Source organism: Octopus sinensis, linkage group LG2 (assembly GCF_006345805.1).
Source record: "Octopus sinensis linkage group LG2, ASM634580v1, whole genome shotgun sequence".
In the NCBI taxonomy this organism is placed as follows: Eukaryota; Metazoa; Mollusca; class Cephalopoda; order Octopoda; family Octopodidae; genus Octopus; species Octopus sinensis.
Window position 1 is genome coordinate 170,490,398 of NC_042998.1, and position 18,724 is coordinate 170,509,121.

An 18,724-nucleotide genomic window follows, 5' to 3' on the forward strand; every position below is an offset into this window, starting at 1 on the left:
GAAAATTTATGAATTTTTTTTCAAACCCATTTCCCCACCCAGTACTGTTTTTGGTTGATAGTTTTCATATTATGCACTTAACACATAACCTTAACAAAATTACTGGGAGTATTAGTTTCCAGGTGTTTGAGAACAATTGTGTTCACAGTTCAGTATGGTTTCCTTCTGTTTTTCATTCTGATTGATCTCAGAATTCAACAAGCCAGTCATTTGCACATTGTTGCTATCTTAATATGATGCAATTTATTCATGTGGATTGTCAGGTCATGTACCAAATGCGACTCTGAGATTGCAATACCTCTTGGTCCCATGTATTTTGATTTTAATTAAATGTAAGCAGAACTGCGTGTTTCAGCTTTGCCATGATACCACTTACCCCCCCACCCTTCTCAGCACCCAAAACCATTTCACTGACATTCATTTTCCATTCTTAATACTGTGTTCTCCACCCATATTTTACACTGATCATCCTCCTGAGCCAACAAATTATCTCTCCTCTACCACCATATGTCTGCTCCAGACCATTACAATCTATCGAATTGCATGTCATCTCCCTCTCTTCTTTTTGCCCACCTTCTTATTTCTTTACTGCCCACAAGGGGCTACACATAGAGGGGACAAACAAGGACAGACAAACGGATTAAGTCGATTACATCGACCCCAGTACGTAACTGGTACTTAGTTAATCGACCCCAAGAGGATGAAAGGCAAAGTCGACCTCGGCGGAATTTGAACTGAGAACGTAAAGACGGACGAAATACCGCTAAACATTTCGCCCGGCATGCTAACGATTCTGCCAGCTCACCGCCTTCGTTTTGTCCACCTTCTTACTCTCTCTCTCTCTCTCTCTCTCTCTCTTGCCCTGTCTACTATATCATTATTATTATTATTATTACCTTGACTCAGGATTTGTCTTATTCCTGGTAGAATTTATATGGATAGTGAGTTTCTCCCTCTAACCTAAGATCTCCATGACTTAAATAAGCCATTAAATGCTCAGAACCTTTCCAATGACCTTTCCTGTTCCTTTGAGACAAACCTTCTGTAGAAGCTCTACAGGACATTCCACCCCAATCTCCTTTCCCCATTTGTTTATTTCATCCTTTACAGTCCCTAATGTACCAATTATCACAGGTACAATTTTGACAGATATCAGGTTCCAAATCTTTACAATCTCAAGTTTTAAGGAGTTATACTTCTTCGACTTTTCATCTGCTTTCATCAAATTCCTGGTATCGAATAGACATGACAGATTAATCAGTAAACAAATACAATTTTCCTTGTCTGTTACTTTGTATGTGGATCATTATGTTCCATTTTTTTGTCTGTTTGAATTAGAAAATTCTACAAAATTGTGCATGTTTCCACCTCATGTACTCTTTCTACATGATGATTGTATCATGTACTTCCTGCTTCAAACCCCAAATTTTGATAAAGCTTCCAGTGTAAAATGCTTACAACTTGATCATGTCTCTATTTCTTATATTCTCTCAGGGTCAACTTGGGGCATTCTGCAATAGTGCGTGTCATTATTTCATTCCAAAGTCCATACACTCTACTGACACCTTCTCCTCAAACACATATTTTCAAAATTTGTTTATTTGCAGTGTTTGATTTGAGCATCTTTAATAAAGCTCCCTGTTTCTTTTTCTAATCATCCTTTTTCAACCAAACCCAAGATTTTTTAGAGAAAGAGAAAAATTAGGAGTGCTATTTAATAATTTTCTAAAGTAGAGCCAGAACTAAAAGTTTAGACATCTTTTGTATATGAATGTCTATATAAACAATGAGATCAAAGATAGGAAAATAGGTATTAGATGTATATGCACATCTGCCACACACTTTTTCTGTTAACCTTCCTGTGAGACTAATGCACCTCTTATGTGTTCATAGATTGCACTGAGAACACAGTAAGGAACTTCTACCAACACCTTTTTCTACATACCAAGTGGTTGATGGATGTGAAATAGGAAGTTGGAAGTTGGAAATGATCTTAAATAGTTACAGCAGCATTTCTCTTAGCTACTCTGGGTAGTATATCTAAAATGCTATGTAGCTGACCTCATTATTAATGTTATCATGTGTTTGAGCAGGGAAACCTCTTATGGCTCTGTTTAATTCTATTCCAAAATGTCTATCATGTTTTGCTATAATAATAAAAACATTGTGTACAGTGACCAGGTGCACTACAACTCATCTAAAGTGTATGTATAATCAGGTCTAGTTTCGGCGGATTTCAGAAAGCATGAGGGCCTTAAAGGATGCAGTGTCATGGCAGTCAACAACTGACGCAGGCAGTTTGTTCCATGCTTCAGCAACTCTGAGCGTGAAAAAATGTTTCCGAAAGTCATGGGAGCTGTGTTGTTTTCTGACTTTGTAGGCATGTCCACGTGTGTTAGACACATGGAGATCAAAAAGGTGTTCAGTGTTGTTGTTGGTGAGGTGGTTGATAACTTTGAGGGTGTTTACCAAGTCCGTCGCCAGACGCCAGAGCTTCAGAGCCCAGGGAAACAAGGCGCTCAGAGTATGGTAGGTGTCTGATGGAGGGTATGCTTTGGTTGCACGTCTCTGAACAGATTCCAGGAGGTCAATGTTCTGAGCAAGATAGGGGTTCCAAACTGATGATGCAAATTCCAAGTGTGGTTGTACCATAGCTGTATACAGTTTTAAATAGATGGCTGGAGAGCGGCTAACAAAAGTCTTGCTGAGTGATGCCAAGAAACCCTCGGCCTTCTTGACAGTTTTAGAGATATGCTTTGTCCAACGCAAATCACTGCTGACAGTGATGCCTAGGTCACGCTTGCAAGAGGATTTCTTGATATCAGTGTTGTGGAGGGAGTATGTGGACGCAGCATTTTTTCTCCCAAAATGCATGGTGGTACACTTGTCCACAGCCAGTTTCAGTTGCCAGTCTGAGATCCATTGCTGCATTGTGTCCAGGTCTGATTGCAGAAAAGAGCTGTAGACAACAGGATCTGTCCTCTTGATTTCAAGGTACAGCTTGATGTCGTCTGCATATTTCAATACTGTGGCATTCTTTAAATTGGCATCTATGTCATTAATGTATGCCACAAACAAGAGGGGACCAAGGACAGATCCCTGTGGTACACCCAATGACATCTCATATGGTGTAGAATGCTGTCCTAGAACTGTGACTACCTCCTTTCGGCTGAGAATGAAGGATTTCAACCAGTTAAAAAGATCATCCCTCACACCCATTGCAGAGAGTTTCACCATAAGCCTTTTGTGTGGCACAGAGTTGAAAGCCTTAGCAAAGTCAAGGTAGACAACATCCACCCATGAGCCACTGTCAGTGATCTGAGTAATGTCCTCAAGGAACTCGACAAGCTGATCACTGCAGCTGGAGTTAGGGACAAATCCATATTGTGAGGGTCGGATGAGACTGTGAGAGCTCCAGAAGTTCCAAAGTGTTTCTCTGACACACGATTCCATCAGTTTTGCAATACAGCTAGTGAGACTGACTGGACGATAGTTGACAGGTGATGTGCGGTCGCCCTTTTTGAACAGAGGAATGACACTGGCAGTTTTCCACTGCTCCAGAGTAGCACCATTGTTGAGACAGTACTGGAAAAAAATAGAAAGCTGGTGTAAAAGGAAGTACCTGCCACATTTGAGAAGCAGGTATATAACTCCATCAAGACCAGGGGAGGCATAGTTGCACTTATTTTGAAGGTGACGTCGCAGCATTGCAGGTGTAAATTCCATAGTTGTTATGGAATTTGCTGTTAGAGATGGTGAAGATGGTACATTTTAATTTTCAACAGTGAATATGTTTGCGTAGCACTCGGCAATGAGTTCTGTGCATTCCTTGGGATCATCAGTGATCTGGTTTGTGTGAGGGTTGTGAAGAGGGCCCACTGGAGAGTGAGGTCTCTGCTTCGAATGCACATATTTCCAGAAAACCTTGCTGTCAGGATTGGCTGCTATGCACTGTTCAAATTCAAGCACTGCTTTTTTTGTCACTTGCTTGAGATGGTTGGAAGATTTATTCCGCTTTTTCCTGTTGGTGTCTGATTTATGCAACTTGTATTCCCGTTCAGCAGTCCGACATTCCTTCCTGGCAAGTCGAACCGCTGAAGTTTCCCAAATTGCACTTTTGGGGCAGTTCTTTTTCTGTTTACGTGGCACTGATGCTGCACATGCTGTCCATATTGAGTCCAGGATACTCTGGAGTATAGTATTCACATCTCCAGAGTTGTAGAATTCATGCCAGTTTGGGTGCTGTAATTCAGTGTGGTACAGGTTCCAATCTGCTCTCTTCCAATCGAAGGAAGCAGATTGGAAATGGTTCAGGTTTTTGTTGTTGCCCGCAAGAGCCAGATTGGCGATGATCATAGCATGATCAGAGTCGCCTAGAGGTTCCTCCGTAGTATAATTGATAACCACTTCAGGAGTTGTGGTGAAGAGCAGGTCCAAGGTGTTGTCGCCTCTTGTTGGAGAGGTGACTACTTGTGACCAGTTTGAGTCCAGTACAAGCTCAACGGAATCCTTTGCGCTCTGTGGCCAATGGAAGGTTTCCCAATTGATCTCAGGATGATTGAAATCGCCTGCAATAAAAACATAAGTGGCTGTTTTCCTGGCAGCAGCTCGGAGGATATCGCAAAGCTGTGTGTCTTGATGGTAATTTGGGGGACGATAAACAACGCCAAGCAGAAGTGTTGACATGGTCATACGTACGTCACTTCTTCTTGTGATTCGTTCAAATCAGTACAAGGAATTACTGAAAAATTTGAACGAACGTAGACCATCACACCACCACTACGGCGGTTAATGCGGTCCTTGCAGAAGAGATTGTACCCAGAAATGTTGAAAACCCCATCACAGAGTAAGGAATGTGCCCATGTTTCCGTGACAGTGATGAAGTCAGGGTCAATACTTCTGACGTAGGAGTTGAACAAATGTATTTTGTTGCATAAACTGCGAGCATTTAAGGACAACAATTTGTACCCTGCTTGCTATCTATGCTATATAGGATTTTAGTTGTATCAGATAAAAGTAAAGTCCTATTTGAATTCTTAAGGAAGCTTGCACTGGAAAGGGTTAGAGGACTAAGAGAATTTGAGTTTGGAGATAATGCTCAAGTGGTTCACTTCAAAGGCTTCTGGGTTTTTCTATCTTGGGGGGGGGGGAATCTTCTAGACTTGATACTGTAGAAATTGATACTTGTTCTATCAGAATCTTTTGTTCAATAGCTAAGTTATGGGGACATAAACAAACAACATAATGCAGAAAATGTACCATATTTCTGTGTACAATACATAATTAAACACTACAGGTGTTGTTTTCAACAGCCTTATATCTAAAATATAAAAGAATTTCCTTTTACGAAGAAATTTTCCTCCCAAAATATTGGTTTCAAATTTAGTCATAAGGCCAGCAACTTCACAAGATGAGAATAAGTCAGTTACATCAACCCCAGTGTTCAGCTGGTACTTATTTTATTGACCTCCATAAAGACGAAAGGCAAAGTCATCCACAGCAGAATTTTTTTTTATCTTTCTCTAAGTCAGAAATACAGTAAATATTATTCATTGTGCCTCACCACTCCTTACAAGAAACTGGAAAAGCAGACTTTTAGAATAGTTGTCATATATGTTGATATTTTCAGTTTTTATCTGGATTTCCCCTTTCTTTCATATATTGCAAAACAATGAAAAGAGGCTTTTTTAAAACATTTTTTTTTTTAATCCATCTGTTTTAAATGTTTGTCTCCCCCAACACCTCATCGAGCCTTTGGAACAGCAGCAGCCACTAAAATGATATACTCCCCTTTTTCATAATTTTCTGTCATTTTATCATATTCTACATTCTGAAACATACGTAACTTGCATTAGAGAAAAATATCTTATCTTGTCTTCCCTCCTTCATTGTACTTTTTTCACAGTGAATGAAAAGCCAAACGCTGCTAATGGATGTGTGAGAGAAAAAATTTGAATTTTGAAAAGTGTATCTATAAAGCGATATTTTCACTTGTTTTTTTTTTGTTTATTTTAACCTTTCTCTGCTAACACATCAAATTCATTACATGCAATACATGGCTTTTCAGGTTATAATTGACTAGTTTGCCAAGATGAGAGGCCCACCAAATTTGAAGTGCCCTGAATCCCCCATGGTTTTTTTATACGATTCCCAATATTTAATTATAAAAATACAATAGGATCTTTTTAAACACCGAATGGCAACAAGGGTCCATAGAATAAGATAAGAATCAAAATGATCCATAGACAAAAACTAGTTGAGAACCATTGTTTTAGGCAATTCATCTCGAATTGTTAGTACAAGTTTCAGTTGTAGAGTCATTACCACAGACCAGTTAGTAAAAGCTGAGGACCTAAACTCTTTTTCAGTCTTCTTATTACTATTTCTTCCACCTTGTCCTCTAATTGGGAACAGCTCAAAAACATATCTGTGACTAAGGTGTAGTCGTTTCACTGACTACCTGTGAACTCCATTAGAGCTGACAATGCAAAAAATTATGTTTTTTGTTTTAAACTGAATGTCAGCAATTTTGAGGGCTGGGGACTAGTTGATTACATCGCCATCAGTACTTGACAGGTAATTTATTTTATTCATCCTGGAAAGCTGAAAAGCAAAGTTAACTGCAATGGGATTTGAACTCAGAACATAATGAGTTGGAAAGCATACTTGCAAAGATTTTTTTTTGTTTTTTTTTTCTGATGCTGTAACAATTCCGCCACCTCGGAAGTAGAATAATTCCTCAAATATAGCGAGTGTTACGTTGCAAAATCCACTGCGATAGGAGACAATCCGTGAAGTAGCAACAGTATTGGGATCTTTTCGGTTTGAACGGCAGTTTTTTCTAGTGGTGCCATATGAAATTGTCACCCATAATTATGACCCTAGTATCGATCTATTGCATTTCAATCTGTTTTAGGGTTAGGGTTAGGGATGGGGGGAAGGGTATCTTTTTTTCTTCACAAATGTAAATAAACCCAATCTGTTTCTTAAACGAGGGACATATTCATACGGCACAGAATGTTTTTTACCTCAATAGACATCAGTGATTGGTTGAAATTGCAGAAATTGAAGAAAAAAACAACAAATATCTTACAAACCATAGAATTTTCTCAATAAAGCCAAGAGAAAATGATGTTTTATAAACACATTCTACCAGTATACAAAGCTTAAAATTTTTTAGTTACCCATTATTGCACTGTATATTTATTATTATTATAATTTGTATATATTTATTTTATTATGAATGCAAAACAACACCACACACTCGCCTCCTGAGTTTCATTTTCCATACAGTATGTGCGATTCTTTGTTTACGCATCTACGGTACACTACGTATTTTCTTTTAATATACTTTAATTAATGTGTCATACAATGCAGTACTGTACTGTATTTTTATTTTTTATTTTATTAATTTTTAAGAGTGAAAATGCTTATTTTACTACAGAAATAATTAAAATCAGAAACCCGTGATATACTGTACATATATTAGCCAGAAAAATCAGTCAATCCCTCACCCGGGAACAAAAGAGAAAAAAATTAACCAGTCTCATGGGCGTAAGCAACTATGTGGAAAACGAATATGAAAAAAATGCGAACTGACGACCCTGGGAGTGGGTGGGGAGGGAGACATTCGAAAAATTCATAAGATCCGATTTTTACGTCATAACTTCCGGTAAAATGTATATATATATATATATATATACTGATTTTTTTTTATGGAATCCCACGTTTTTGGTTAAGGAGAATCCAATTCTGAAAAATAAGTGGTGATCCTTCGGTATAGGTACACACGTGGGATCTTTTCATTGGTTAAAATTCGAAGAATTAAACTACGTTAAACTTACAAATTACAATTTTCTCAAAAAAGCCAAGTGAAAATAATGTTTTCTTTTGACACATTCTACCAGTATACGAAGTTTCAAATTGTTTAGTTAACTAGAAATTCCGTCCATCAAAAAGAAAAGATCCCACACGTGACTTTGTTTACATTTCTGAAGATAACAGAAACCCTTTTCTCCCACCCCTAACCCTAATCCTAACCCCCCATATATAAAAAAAAAAAACTTTCTTGAAATGTATCCGGTACTTCCGGTACTTACGCTGAAGTTATGCCAAATAAGATTTCAAAAAATTGCATTTTCAAGATTTCAATTACCCACCAGCCCCAGTAATATGGGAATTTCCCGCAATGTTTTCACATTGTTTTGTTTTAAGATCTTTTTGGTTTGAACGGCAGTTTTTTCTAGTGGTATCATATGAAATTGTCACCCATAATTATGACCCGAGTATCGATCTATTGCATTTCAATCTATTTTACATTTAGGGTTAGTTAGGGTTAGGGTTAGGGATGGGGGGAAGGGTATCTTTTTTTCTTCACAAATGTAAATAAACCCAATATGTCCCTTCTTAAAGGAGGGAAATATTCATTATGCACAGAATGTTATTTACGTCAATGGAGGTAATTGATTGGTTAAAATTGCCGAAATGCAAGAAATTAAAGACGAAATATGTTACAAACTATAGAATTTTCTCAAGAAAGCCAAGAGAAAATGATGTTTTATAAACACATTCTACCAGTATACGAAGTTTAAAATTTTTTAGTTACCTAGAAATTATGTTAAAAGCTGCCGTTCAAACCGAAAAGATCCAAATAGGGAGATTATGAGTCTGAAATCTTTGGAAATTTTTTTTTTTAAGAATTTTCTTTTACTAAAAATGCGGGAAAATACGGACATCATGATTCGGACAAAAATTTCGAAACATTTCTGTACTTACGGTTACGGTTTTAGAGTTAGGGTTAAGGTTAAGGTTTTAGGGTTAGGGTTAGGTTTTTAGGGTTAGGATTAGGGTTTTAGGGTTATGGTTTTAGGGTTACGATTACGGTTGGGGTAAGAGTGTTATGGTTCGGGTTTTAGGGTTAGTTTTGGGGGGAAAAAAAGTCAAAATTGAAGAAGTTGAGGGGGAAAGGTGGGGAAAAAATTTCACAATGCCGATTTTGGGGAATTTTCCAGAACCTCCGTATCCGAAAACGGGGATTTTTGGCAAAAAAAATTACAAAATAAACAAATTTGGGAGAATATTGGGGTAGGGGAATGGGCGGAAGTCTTTCTAAAAATTACACTTTTCCGTCCCCTCGCTGTGTACGGCTACTTTTTTCAGAATTTTTTTTTTTTTTCAAAATATGCGGAAAAATACGGAGATTATGATTTTGAAGAATATTTCGAAAAATTTTTGTAGTTAGGGTTAGGGTTAGGGAAAAAAATCAAAAATGAAGAAATTGGAGGGAATGGTGGGGGACGAAATTAACAATACGCCAATTTTTGGTAATTTTCCGGAATATCCGTATCCGAAAACGGGGGTTTTGAGCAAAAGAAATTGGGAGGAAATGGTGAGGACAGGAGAAAACCTTTCCGAAATCTTTGCAAGAAGGTGTGTAGATTGATTATATTATGTTGTCGCAGTTTTGTGAGATTTGGCTGTTATTTCTAGCATGTGGATAGCCTGCTTGAAGGCCTGAGGGTTTACTTTTACTCTCTTGACTCTTTTACTTGTTTCAATCATTTGACTGTGGCCATGCTGGATCACCGCCTTTAGTCAAGCAAATCGACCCCAGGACTTATTTTTGTAAGCCTAGTACTTATTCTATCGGTCTCCTTTGCCGAACCACTAAGTTACGGGGACGTAAACACACCAGCATCGGTTGTCAAGCGACGTTGGTGGGGGGGGGGGCAAACACAGACACACACACATACATATATACAACAGGCTTCTTTCAGTTTCCGTCTACCAAATCCACTCACAAGGCTTTGGTCGGCCCCTATAGTAGAAGACACTTGCCCAAGGTTCCACGCAGTGTGACTGAACCCGGTTCGTAAGTAAGCTACTTACCACACAGCCACTCCTACATATATATATATATATATATATATATATATATGTGTGTGTGTGTGTGTGTGTGTGTGTGTGTGTGTGTGGTGTGTGTGTGTGTTTGTGTGTGTAAGTTTGTATGTATGTGTGCGTGTGAGAGAGAAAGTCGTGCATTGATGTGGAAGATTGTGACGACATACATATTTAAAAAAATTTTTCCTCATATCTATTTCGAGTGCGTACTTGACTGAGAGAGAGAGAGAATAATAGCGTAACGCATTTCTCTCTCTCTATCTCTCTCTCACACACCTTCTCTCTCGAAGTTATTTATAGAGAAGTGAACTTTCCCACTTTCACAAAAATAGTGTTTACGTATGTATATAAACAGGTAAGAAGTTTCCTGTTTCATTCACTCAAAAGCTTGTGTAAGCAGCCGGTACTCCGAAACTTCAGCATACTCTCGGACAAGTCTACTACTGTTTCTATATACCTCATAGTTTTGTGCAGTTTGTGAAAATTACAGTTGTTGCTTTCTTTCGTCTAAAATTTGTAAGAATTTTCTCTTGTGATTCTTATTTTCCTTTGTAATATTGTTTGCATAATGTAACCGGTTCATATAGATTCTTTTGGCATTATCATGTATCGACCAGACTATCGGGTGTTGTTATACTTAACAATGGACTCTTCCACTTTTACCCAAATAGTTTTGCTAAATCATCTTCACATCGTTGGAGAAGTGTTCCAAGTGGCCGTTTCCGATCACTTGGATACCATTCGGCAACTGCACGGATCCACCTTGCGACATGCCCGGCCCTGCAGAACTTGTGTATTGTGCGATCACGTCGGTCTCACCCCTCCGTTCGTTAAGGCAGTGCTACTCAAAGTGGTAGTCCGCGGACCGGTACCGGTCCGCGAGCCATCAATTGCGGATACTCGGCGAGTTTACAGAAAAGAAGCATTATAAAATGGATGGACAGTCACCCCACTCCACCCCACTCCACCCCACTAAACTGACCTTTCCGATTTTTTTTTTTTTGTCACCTGATTCCTATGTTTCCGATGACGGAGATTCCGAACATGCAAAAAACCACATTTTCAAAATTTTTAATCCCCCCCCCACCACCAAATTTTTAATTTTTAACATTGTTGAAAATTTCCTTTTCAATCTACATAGAAAAACTACGGAGATTAAGAATATGGGGTGGGGGAATTTAATTTCAAATTTTTTTAATGAAAAACTCCACACCTCATCCAGCTGTCTAAAAGTGAAAATGAACGGCTTGTTTAATCCGTTTCCGCATGCGTAGATTTATAGGGAAACAGCAACAGGACCATGGCATGTGAAGCCCTCACCACGAAACTCGATATGCTAAAAATAACAGCTAAATGTCTGGAGAATTTTTGTGTTTGTGTGTCAGCTTATCCAAAATGAACAGAGAAAGAAATACACAGAAATATATTTTACATACCTGTTGTATACGTCGGTTTGGGTTTTTTCACTTTAAATTTAAATCCATTTTCCTGAAAGTTATGAGGGAAAAATTGGATCTTGTAAATTTTCCGAAAGTCCTCTACCCACCCAACCCCCAGCCCCTGGCACGCAATTTTTTTGTCATGTTCGCTCTCTACACACTTTTTTTAAACCTAATAGGCTGGGGGGGGGGGGGGGTCCGTTAATAGGTCTTAAGTTTTATAATGACCAATTTTCCAAAACTCCCCTTCCACCCCATCTGAAAATTATTCTCACACAAAATTCTGATATAATCATAGTCTGCACCATCTGAAGTGAATTTGTAGAAAATTTCATTTAAAAATATCTGTTTTTCAGAAAGTTATTAGGAAACAAATTTAGAGGTCACACTTCTGTAACTATGTTTCAAAATATATTTTTGAAGTATAGGGAACGATTTGATCAACTAAAACTTTTTAAGCCTTGCCCCAGCATGGTCACTAGCCAACGACGGCTACAAGTAAAAACAAAAATAAAAGAATTTCATCTCAATAATGTCATCTGATATACATTGTGCTTTAACATATATATATATATATATATATATATATATATAAGATAGGATGATCATATATGGATGTCATTCCTTATTGGTCTACAGAACCAATGTTAACCTGAGACTAAATAACAAAAACACGAAGAGAAATGCATGTGCGAGCATTTGTATGCATACAGCTGTTGCTAAAAATGCTAGAAATACCTATATATATATATCTCATCAGTACAAATTTCATAGTGTAATGATGTAATTCTTGAAATGAAAGTGAGTGTATGTATGTATATGTCATTTCATCATGTTGAACCTTTAATCCCTACATATTCTTTTTCTCGCTCAATTTTTTTTTCCATTCTCACCTCATTTATTTCCTCTCAGCTCTTTCTGACAAAGAGTGTAGGCTTGAAATATCAAAGACTTTTCCCTTCTTCCCAGCATCAAACAAATACACCTGATTGTGGTTCCCTCACCTGTCTTCATCTTTTGTTTCCTGTAAATTTGAAATACATATTATGTACACTCACGTGGTCACCCCAGTTTGATCCTGCCTCAATGAACTTCATCCTGTCTGTGACTTCCATCTCTCATACCGTATTCCCGATCTTTCAGTACCTCAACTGATCCACCACTCCACCCAGATTACCACTAGATCTTCATACTCTTTCAGAGCGTACCACTATAGATCATATTAGATACTTTTGTTAATGTGGGTGTATAAATATATATATATATATTTTTTTTTTTTTTGAAATTTTGGTTAATGACACGGTTTTCAAGAGTTAAGTAAACTTTTTTATTTAAGAAATTTTATTGTATTCTATATAACTATTGATTGTTAAATCTGAATCTATAATTATTTTAGTTGTTAATGATAATTTAGATATGTATATTTATTTAATTATTAGTATATAATTATTATAACTGTACGTAAATTTTAAGATATTAGTCACTGTGATATATAGATCATAAAATAGTCATACGTTTTTTAAGATAGGTTATACGCTTTTAATTTGATTTTTAATTTTTAAATTGTATTTCATAAGTATATTCTATAAATATTTATAATATTTATGTAAGTAATAATGGACTAATTTATTTATTTTTGGTTATATGTCTATATATTTATTGACAGAGAAAATTTTAGATTTTTAATTACTATATTTGTTGATTATAATTTAGATACTTATTTTTATGTATTTATTATTTTATAATTATTAGATGTGAACTTAAATCTAAAAATATTAATAGTGATTATTTTGTTAAATAATTTGGTAATTTGGAGTATAACTGAGTTAAAGATATTCGAGAGTTTATTGTTTTTATTTAAGCCAAATTATATCTTCAAAGATAAATACATATTTCTATTTATTTTTTTACCTTAAAAATTCTATATTTGACATAATAAATGTGTTGTAGGAAATAATCCTAATGTTTTAAGTTTCTAATTTAGTTAATGGAGTTTTTTTCTAAAAGAAAAATTATTATATTATTTATTTCTTAAATAAATATTGTTTAACTCTATTTGCTTATTTATTTAACTATTATCATTAACCTGAAGATTGACTATAATTTTAAATCGAATTTATTTCAATTAAATTTAAACTTAATTGTAGCCATGAAACGTACATAGTGTTTTTACTTATTATATTATATATTGATCATTCATTTTATACTTTTTGAGATCTAGTTATAAGTTATATGTTTTATAAAAATATATATTATTTGCTATTTATGTATTGGTTTATGTTTATCACTGTTTGAGTTGCATAATAGTGGTTTTATCTCCAATTTATATTATATATATTTATACTGTGAAATTTGATTTAATACTAAATTGAATTTTTCCCAGAGAATGCAATCAATAAAGCCGTGGGAACGTGCATTTGTACACACAAATATATATAAATATATATAATCCGCCCATCTAGATTTACCTCCAGCTAACCCATTTGTATGCATCATTTTTGTTCTGCTTTTCTTCTGTCAACCTGTACAACCTGTAACTGCACCTGCCATTTTTTGTCGTTTTTGTACTGCTTAAAGGCACATTTTTTTCCTGCCAAGCTTCCTATTTAAACCATGTTTGTGTTCTCCCAGTCAGCAGCCTTATTGTTACTGGCACTTTAAACTCTTCGGTTGCATATTTGTGTGAATAAAATCATAATGAAATAACTATATATTAACTGTATGATATATGAATATATTAACTGTGATTATAAAATTAATAAGCTTACATCGTTCATAAACATCTGTTTATATATTATAGTAAATTCTATATTTAAATTTCTTACACTATGTATTGTGAATAGAAGAATACACATAATAATGATGATGATAATAATAATAATAATAATAATATTAGTAATAATTAAATATTATATGTGTACTCATGGATATGGATGTATATGTATGTTCCAGTATATATAATTAATTGTCTATATACTTGTATGTATGTATAATTATGTCTATCTATATATATATGTACATGTATATATGTATATATATATATGTTTATGTGTGTATATATATATATATATATATATATATATATATATATATATATACACTTGACTAATATAGGAACATTGAGTTGCTATTATCTATAGGCTGAAACAGATGTAAGTGATTTAATAATTTATATTCATGTTTTTTAATAACTGCTTGTATTTTTATCTTATATGCATTGAATAATATACTCTATGTATGTATGTTATTATGGTTGTCGTTTTCATAAATAAATAAGTTAACATTTTAATGTTCTAAAGTTGATGAACCAACTAACGTGCTTCTCCATTTTCTTATTTATATTATAAATTAATGGTAAAATATTTCTTTATCTTCACCCATTTAATACAATAAGTAAGTTTATTGCATTTAAAAACACTTGTGTATTAATAATTGGGTATTATACCAACAGTATATTGGATAAGAATTATCCCTTAGTGGGTTGGATCCACAACCCCTAACTTTCTTGGTGTTATATATGTATATATATATACATATAAAAGTAGTTGATAGCTTCCAAGTCAGTAGTGGGGGAGGGTGTGCTGAATGTGTAGCTGCTAGAATAAGAATAGCCTGGGCAAAGTTCAGAGAGCTCTTATCTCTGCTGGTGACAAAGGGCCTTTCACTCAGAGTAAAAGGTAGACTGTATGACGCATGTGTACAAACAGTCATGCTACATGACAGTGAAACATGGGCCTTGGCTGTTGTGGACATGCGTAAGCTTGCAAGGAATGAAGCCAGTATGCTCTGATGGATGTGTAATGTCAGTGTGCATACACAACGGAGTGTAAGTACCTTGAGAGAAATGTTGAACCTAAGAAGCATCAGATGTGGTGTGCAAGAGAGACGACTGCACAGGTATGGTCATGTGGCAAGAATGGATGAGAATAGATGTGTAAAAAAGTGCCACACTGAAGCGGTTGAGGGAACCTGTGGAAGAGGTAGACCCAGGAAGACATGGGATGATATTATGTGTGGAGTTTTGTCTTGGCTAGCTAAGGATGTAGCATATTTCTTTTCCAGAATCCTGAAGAGGATCTGTCATTGGAGAGGCACTGCTAGAACATGTTACCAGAACATTCAATGCATCTCTGTGTGCAGGTGTTGGCAATGCTGCTACTGCCATTGTTGGTGGTGGTGTTGGGTCGTTGAAGCTGGTGTTGGTGCTGGCACCTGTGCTATGAATGCTGGCATAGAGGACATCATCAGTGGTGGTGTTGTTGTTGATGTTATGGTCATCATCATAGGTGTTAAAATGTGCATAGCCAAATGGATGACGAAATTAAAGGACTTCCTCAACCTGGGAAACATCCTTAACTCCAAGACGGAGGTCTTTGGATCCTGCTTACGCTTCAGGAAATTCCTGCTAGTGTCCTGGGATACACGCGCTAACAGAGGAATGGTCGACCAAAGACAATCCTCTGATTTTTGACTAGTGAAGTCTTTTCCTCCTCCATTTTCTACAGAAGCCATTTGCTGGAGTTCACTTGCTAGGGGGGCCATAGGCCTACAAGTTTAGGGTCCGAAGAAACTTTGTAAAGCTAAATGCTTTATGGATGTGAAACCCAGACTAACCCCATATCTATATCTATATCTATCTTCTTTCTCTCTCTCTCTCATAAATACACACACACACACACACCACACACACACACACACACACACATCTATATATATATGTGTGTGTGTGTAGACAGAAAAGCTAATGGAAGGTAGGCATTAATGGAATAAGCTGTTCTGTTTACCAACTTGTATCAACATGATGCAATGGTGGTTAAACTCACCAAGAGGACAACAGAAAAGGAAGTAAAAATATTTAATCACATAAGCCTTAATACTTTCAACTTGATTATTCTTGTAAATTATTTATACATTTTCTTTATACATCTCTTTTCATCTTGTTGTTTATACAATTTCATGCAGAAAAAAAATTCATATATTTTTTTTATATTTTCGTCTTTTCAGTCATATAACTAATAATCAATAATACTGACAGAAAATAAATGGAAAATCTGATGACACCTTCAGGGGACCTATGTTATGAAATAGAAAGATTGTTGACATTCTCTGAAAATATTCATCCAACGCTAACAGCTACAGAGCTTGCTGCAAATGGTTTTTATTATGATAGCACAGAAGGAAAAATACTGTGCTTTATCTGTGGATCTGTACTGGAATTTTCAGATTCCACTTTTAAACATAAATATTCATGTGAACATAAAGTTGACAATTGTCCAGTTTATTTACATAATGATACAGATATTGAAAATGCTGCAGCTTTTAATGTCCAAAACACTGAACAAGAAAATGAGATTGTAGTGACAACTAGTACTGAAAATATTATTCCAAATGAAAATGAAATGCTTGATATGCAAAAGAGACTGGATTCCTTTGAAAATTGGAACAAAAGCGTGCCAGTAACACCCACAGGTCTTGCCAAGAATGGATTTTATTACCTAGGTTATGGTGATGCTGTTAAATGTGCATACTGCTCTATCCAACTGCGCAACTGGAAAGAAAATGATGATGTCCATAAAGAACATAGAAATTTCAGTCCAAAATGTCCAAATTTAGAATCTTCTATGAAAATGGATTTCAAATATGAACTGAATCGGCTAAAAAGTTTTGCCAAAGCTTTCTCAACACCTCTCCCATTAAAAGCTAAAGATTTGGCAGCTAATGGATTCTACTACAAAGAGCCTACTGATAATGCCTGTTGTGTTTTTTGCAAATGTGAAATCAACGATTGGAAAGCTAATGATGATATTAAAGAAAAACATAGGTCAATTTCTCCGAACTGCCCTTTCTTGTGTGAGAAATTGGTAGGTAACGTACCAATACCAAATCAGAGTAATAAATTTTACTCTCCAGTACATCCACATTTTACCTCATTAAGTGAACGCCTTAAAACATTTTCTTCATGGCCAAAGAATAAAAACCAAAAACCTGAATCTTTAGCAGATGCTGGATTCTTTCATAATGGTAAATACATACAATATTTATTTATATATCTTTGGTTACACTCTTTAGTATTATTTCCAATTTTCATGCCTGCATATATAGCATGGTTTTGAAAATTGGTTCTTTACATATTGTTAGATACAGCTGGGTAAACTAAGGTAAGCAAAGAAAATATGCCCTAACTCTACTTTTCAAGGGCCCAATATAATGACTAAGAAATTTTGAGCTTATAATCAGATTATCAACTTTACCATTACACCTAGCTTGCCTCTGAAAATTTAAAATTACCTTTTATTTTGTAAATAGAAACATTATTATTTCTAAATCTCTCAACGAGAGACATTCATTAACAGTACTCTAAAGTAAAGATTATTTGCCAACATATTGTGGCAGCCCTGGTTGGGACGAATGTTACTGTTATTTAGCCCCAGGAAACATCGTCTCCTATATGACACACTATCTGTGTCCTTATATTTTCAAACAGGGGAGTTTAGCATCCCGTTATTTAGAAAATTTTAGAAAATTTAACAAAACATTAATAGTAAAGATAAATAAGAAAGCATGATACAGAGTAATCATCTTTGAGTTTATTAATATTGTGTTTTTGATTGTTAGAATTTCTATTTTCTGGTGCCATATTTATTCATCAAACAAGAAAGAAACACAGTTTGCTTTGAAAAGAATTTAAAAGAAAGAAAGTGTCAATGATACAGATTGATGTATTCTGTGAAAAATAAGAGAAACACTATGTTAGTAATCTGTACAACGCTTGTTAGTTCACCATTACTTTCCTTTTGGTTTATTGTCTTAAAGAAAATAATTAAGAAGTTTAAATTCGTTCAGCAGTCCTTTACACAAAATTGCAATAACTGTTCTGTTGTTAAAAATGCTAAGTACATACTACATTTGATCTTTAGTTAATGGCAGAATCAGCAGAGAACTAGGCTGTAGTTAGGTCTCTTTACATTCTGAATTCTTGCATAATCATACTGAATTTTTCAATTCCTAATTTAATCTTTCAGACTTGTGTTATAATTATTCTCTTTCATTTTCTATTGGTCTGCAGGAAAAGCTGATACAGTAATTTGTTTTAGCTGTGATGGTGGCTTATGTAATTGGGAGGATGATGACAATCCATGGGAAGAACATATTCGGTGGTTTCCAAGATGTACTTTTGTACAGAAAGAATCAAGTTACACCAGAAAAGAAAAAGTAAAAATCCTTTATTAGTTGCTAGACTAATCTTACTGTTTGAAATGTATTGCCACGCGTGTTAATTCTCACATGTATTTCACGAGTTAAAGTAACAATTCATAAGTTACACCAGAATTTAGAGAACAAGCAATCTGAAGAAAAAAAAATACTATTGGTCACCAGTTTTCTAA

General features: G+C 35.4%; 1 protein-coding gene across 5 annotated transcripts in view; it reads left to right on the top strand.

Annotated features, from left to right (window-relative positions):
- LOC115232557 (putative inhibitor of apoptosis) overlaps nucleotides 1-18,724 on the top strand; it is a 79,471-nt gene that overhangs the window by 42,057 nt on the left and 18,690 nt on the right. Inside the window, exons 1-3 of one of the 5 annotated variants that reach the window (XM_029802509.2) lie at nucleotides 10,263-10,416; nucleotides 16,344-17,360; nucleotides 18,406-18,551. The exons of 3 other annotated variants lie outside the window; for them this stretch is intronic. In XM_029802509.2, coding sequence (XP_029658369.1) covers nucleotides 16,382-17,360; nucleotides 18,406-18,551 — 1,125 coding nt within the window. In that variant the 5' untranslated portion in view covers nucleotides 10,263-10,416; nucleotides 16,344-16,381. Of the gene's footprint in view, nucleotides 1-10,262; nucleotides 10,417-16,343; nucleotides 17,361-18,405; nucleotides 18,552-18,724 lie in introns of those variants that run through there. One more of the 5 variants, XM_036500404.1, reaches the window with a different exon arrangement.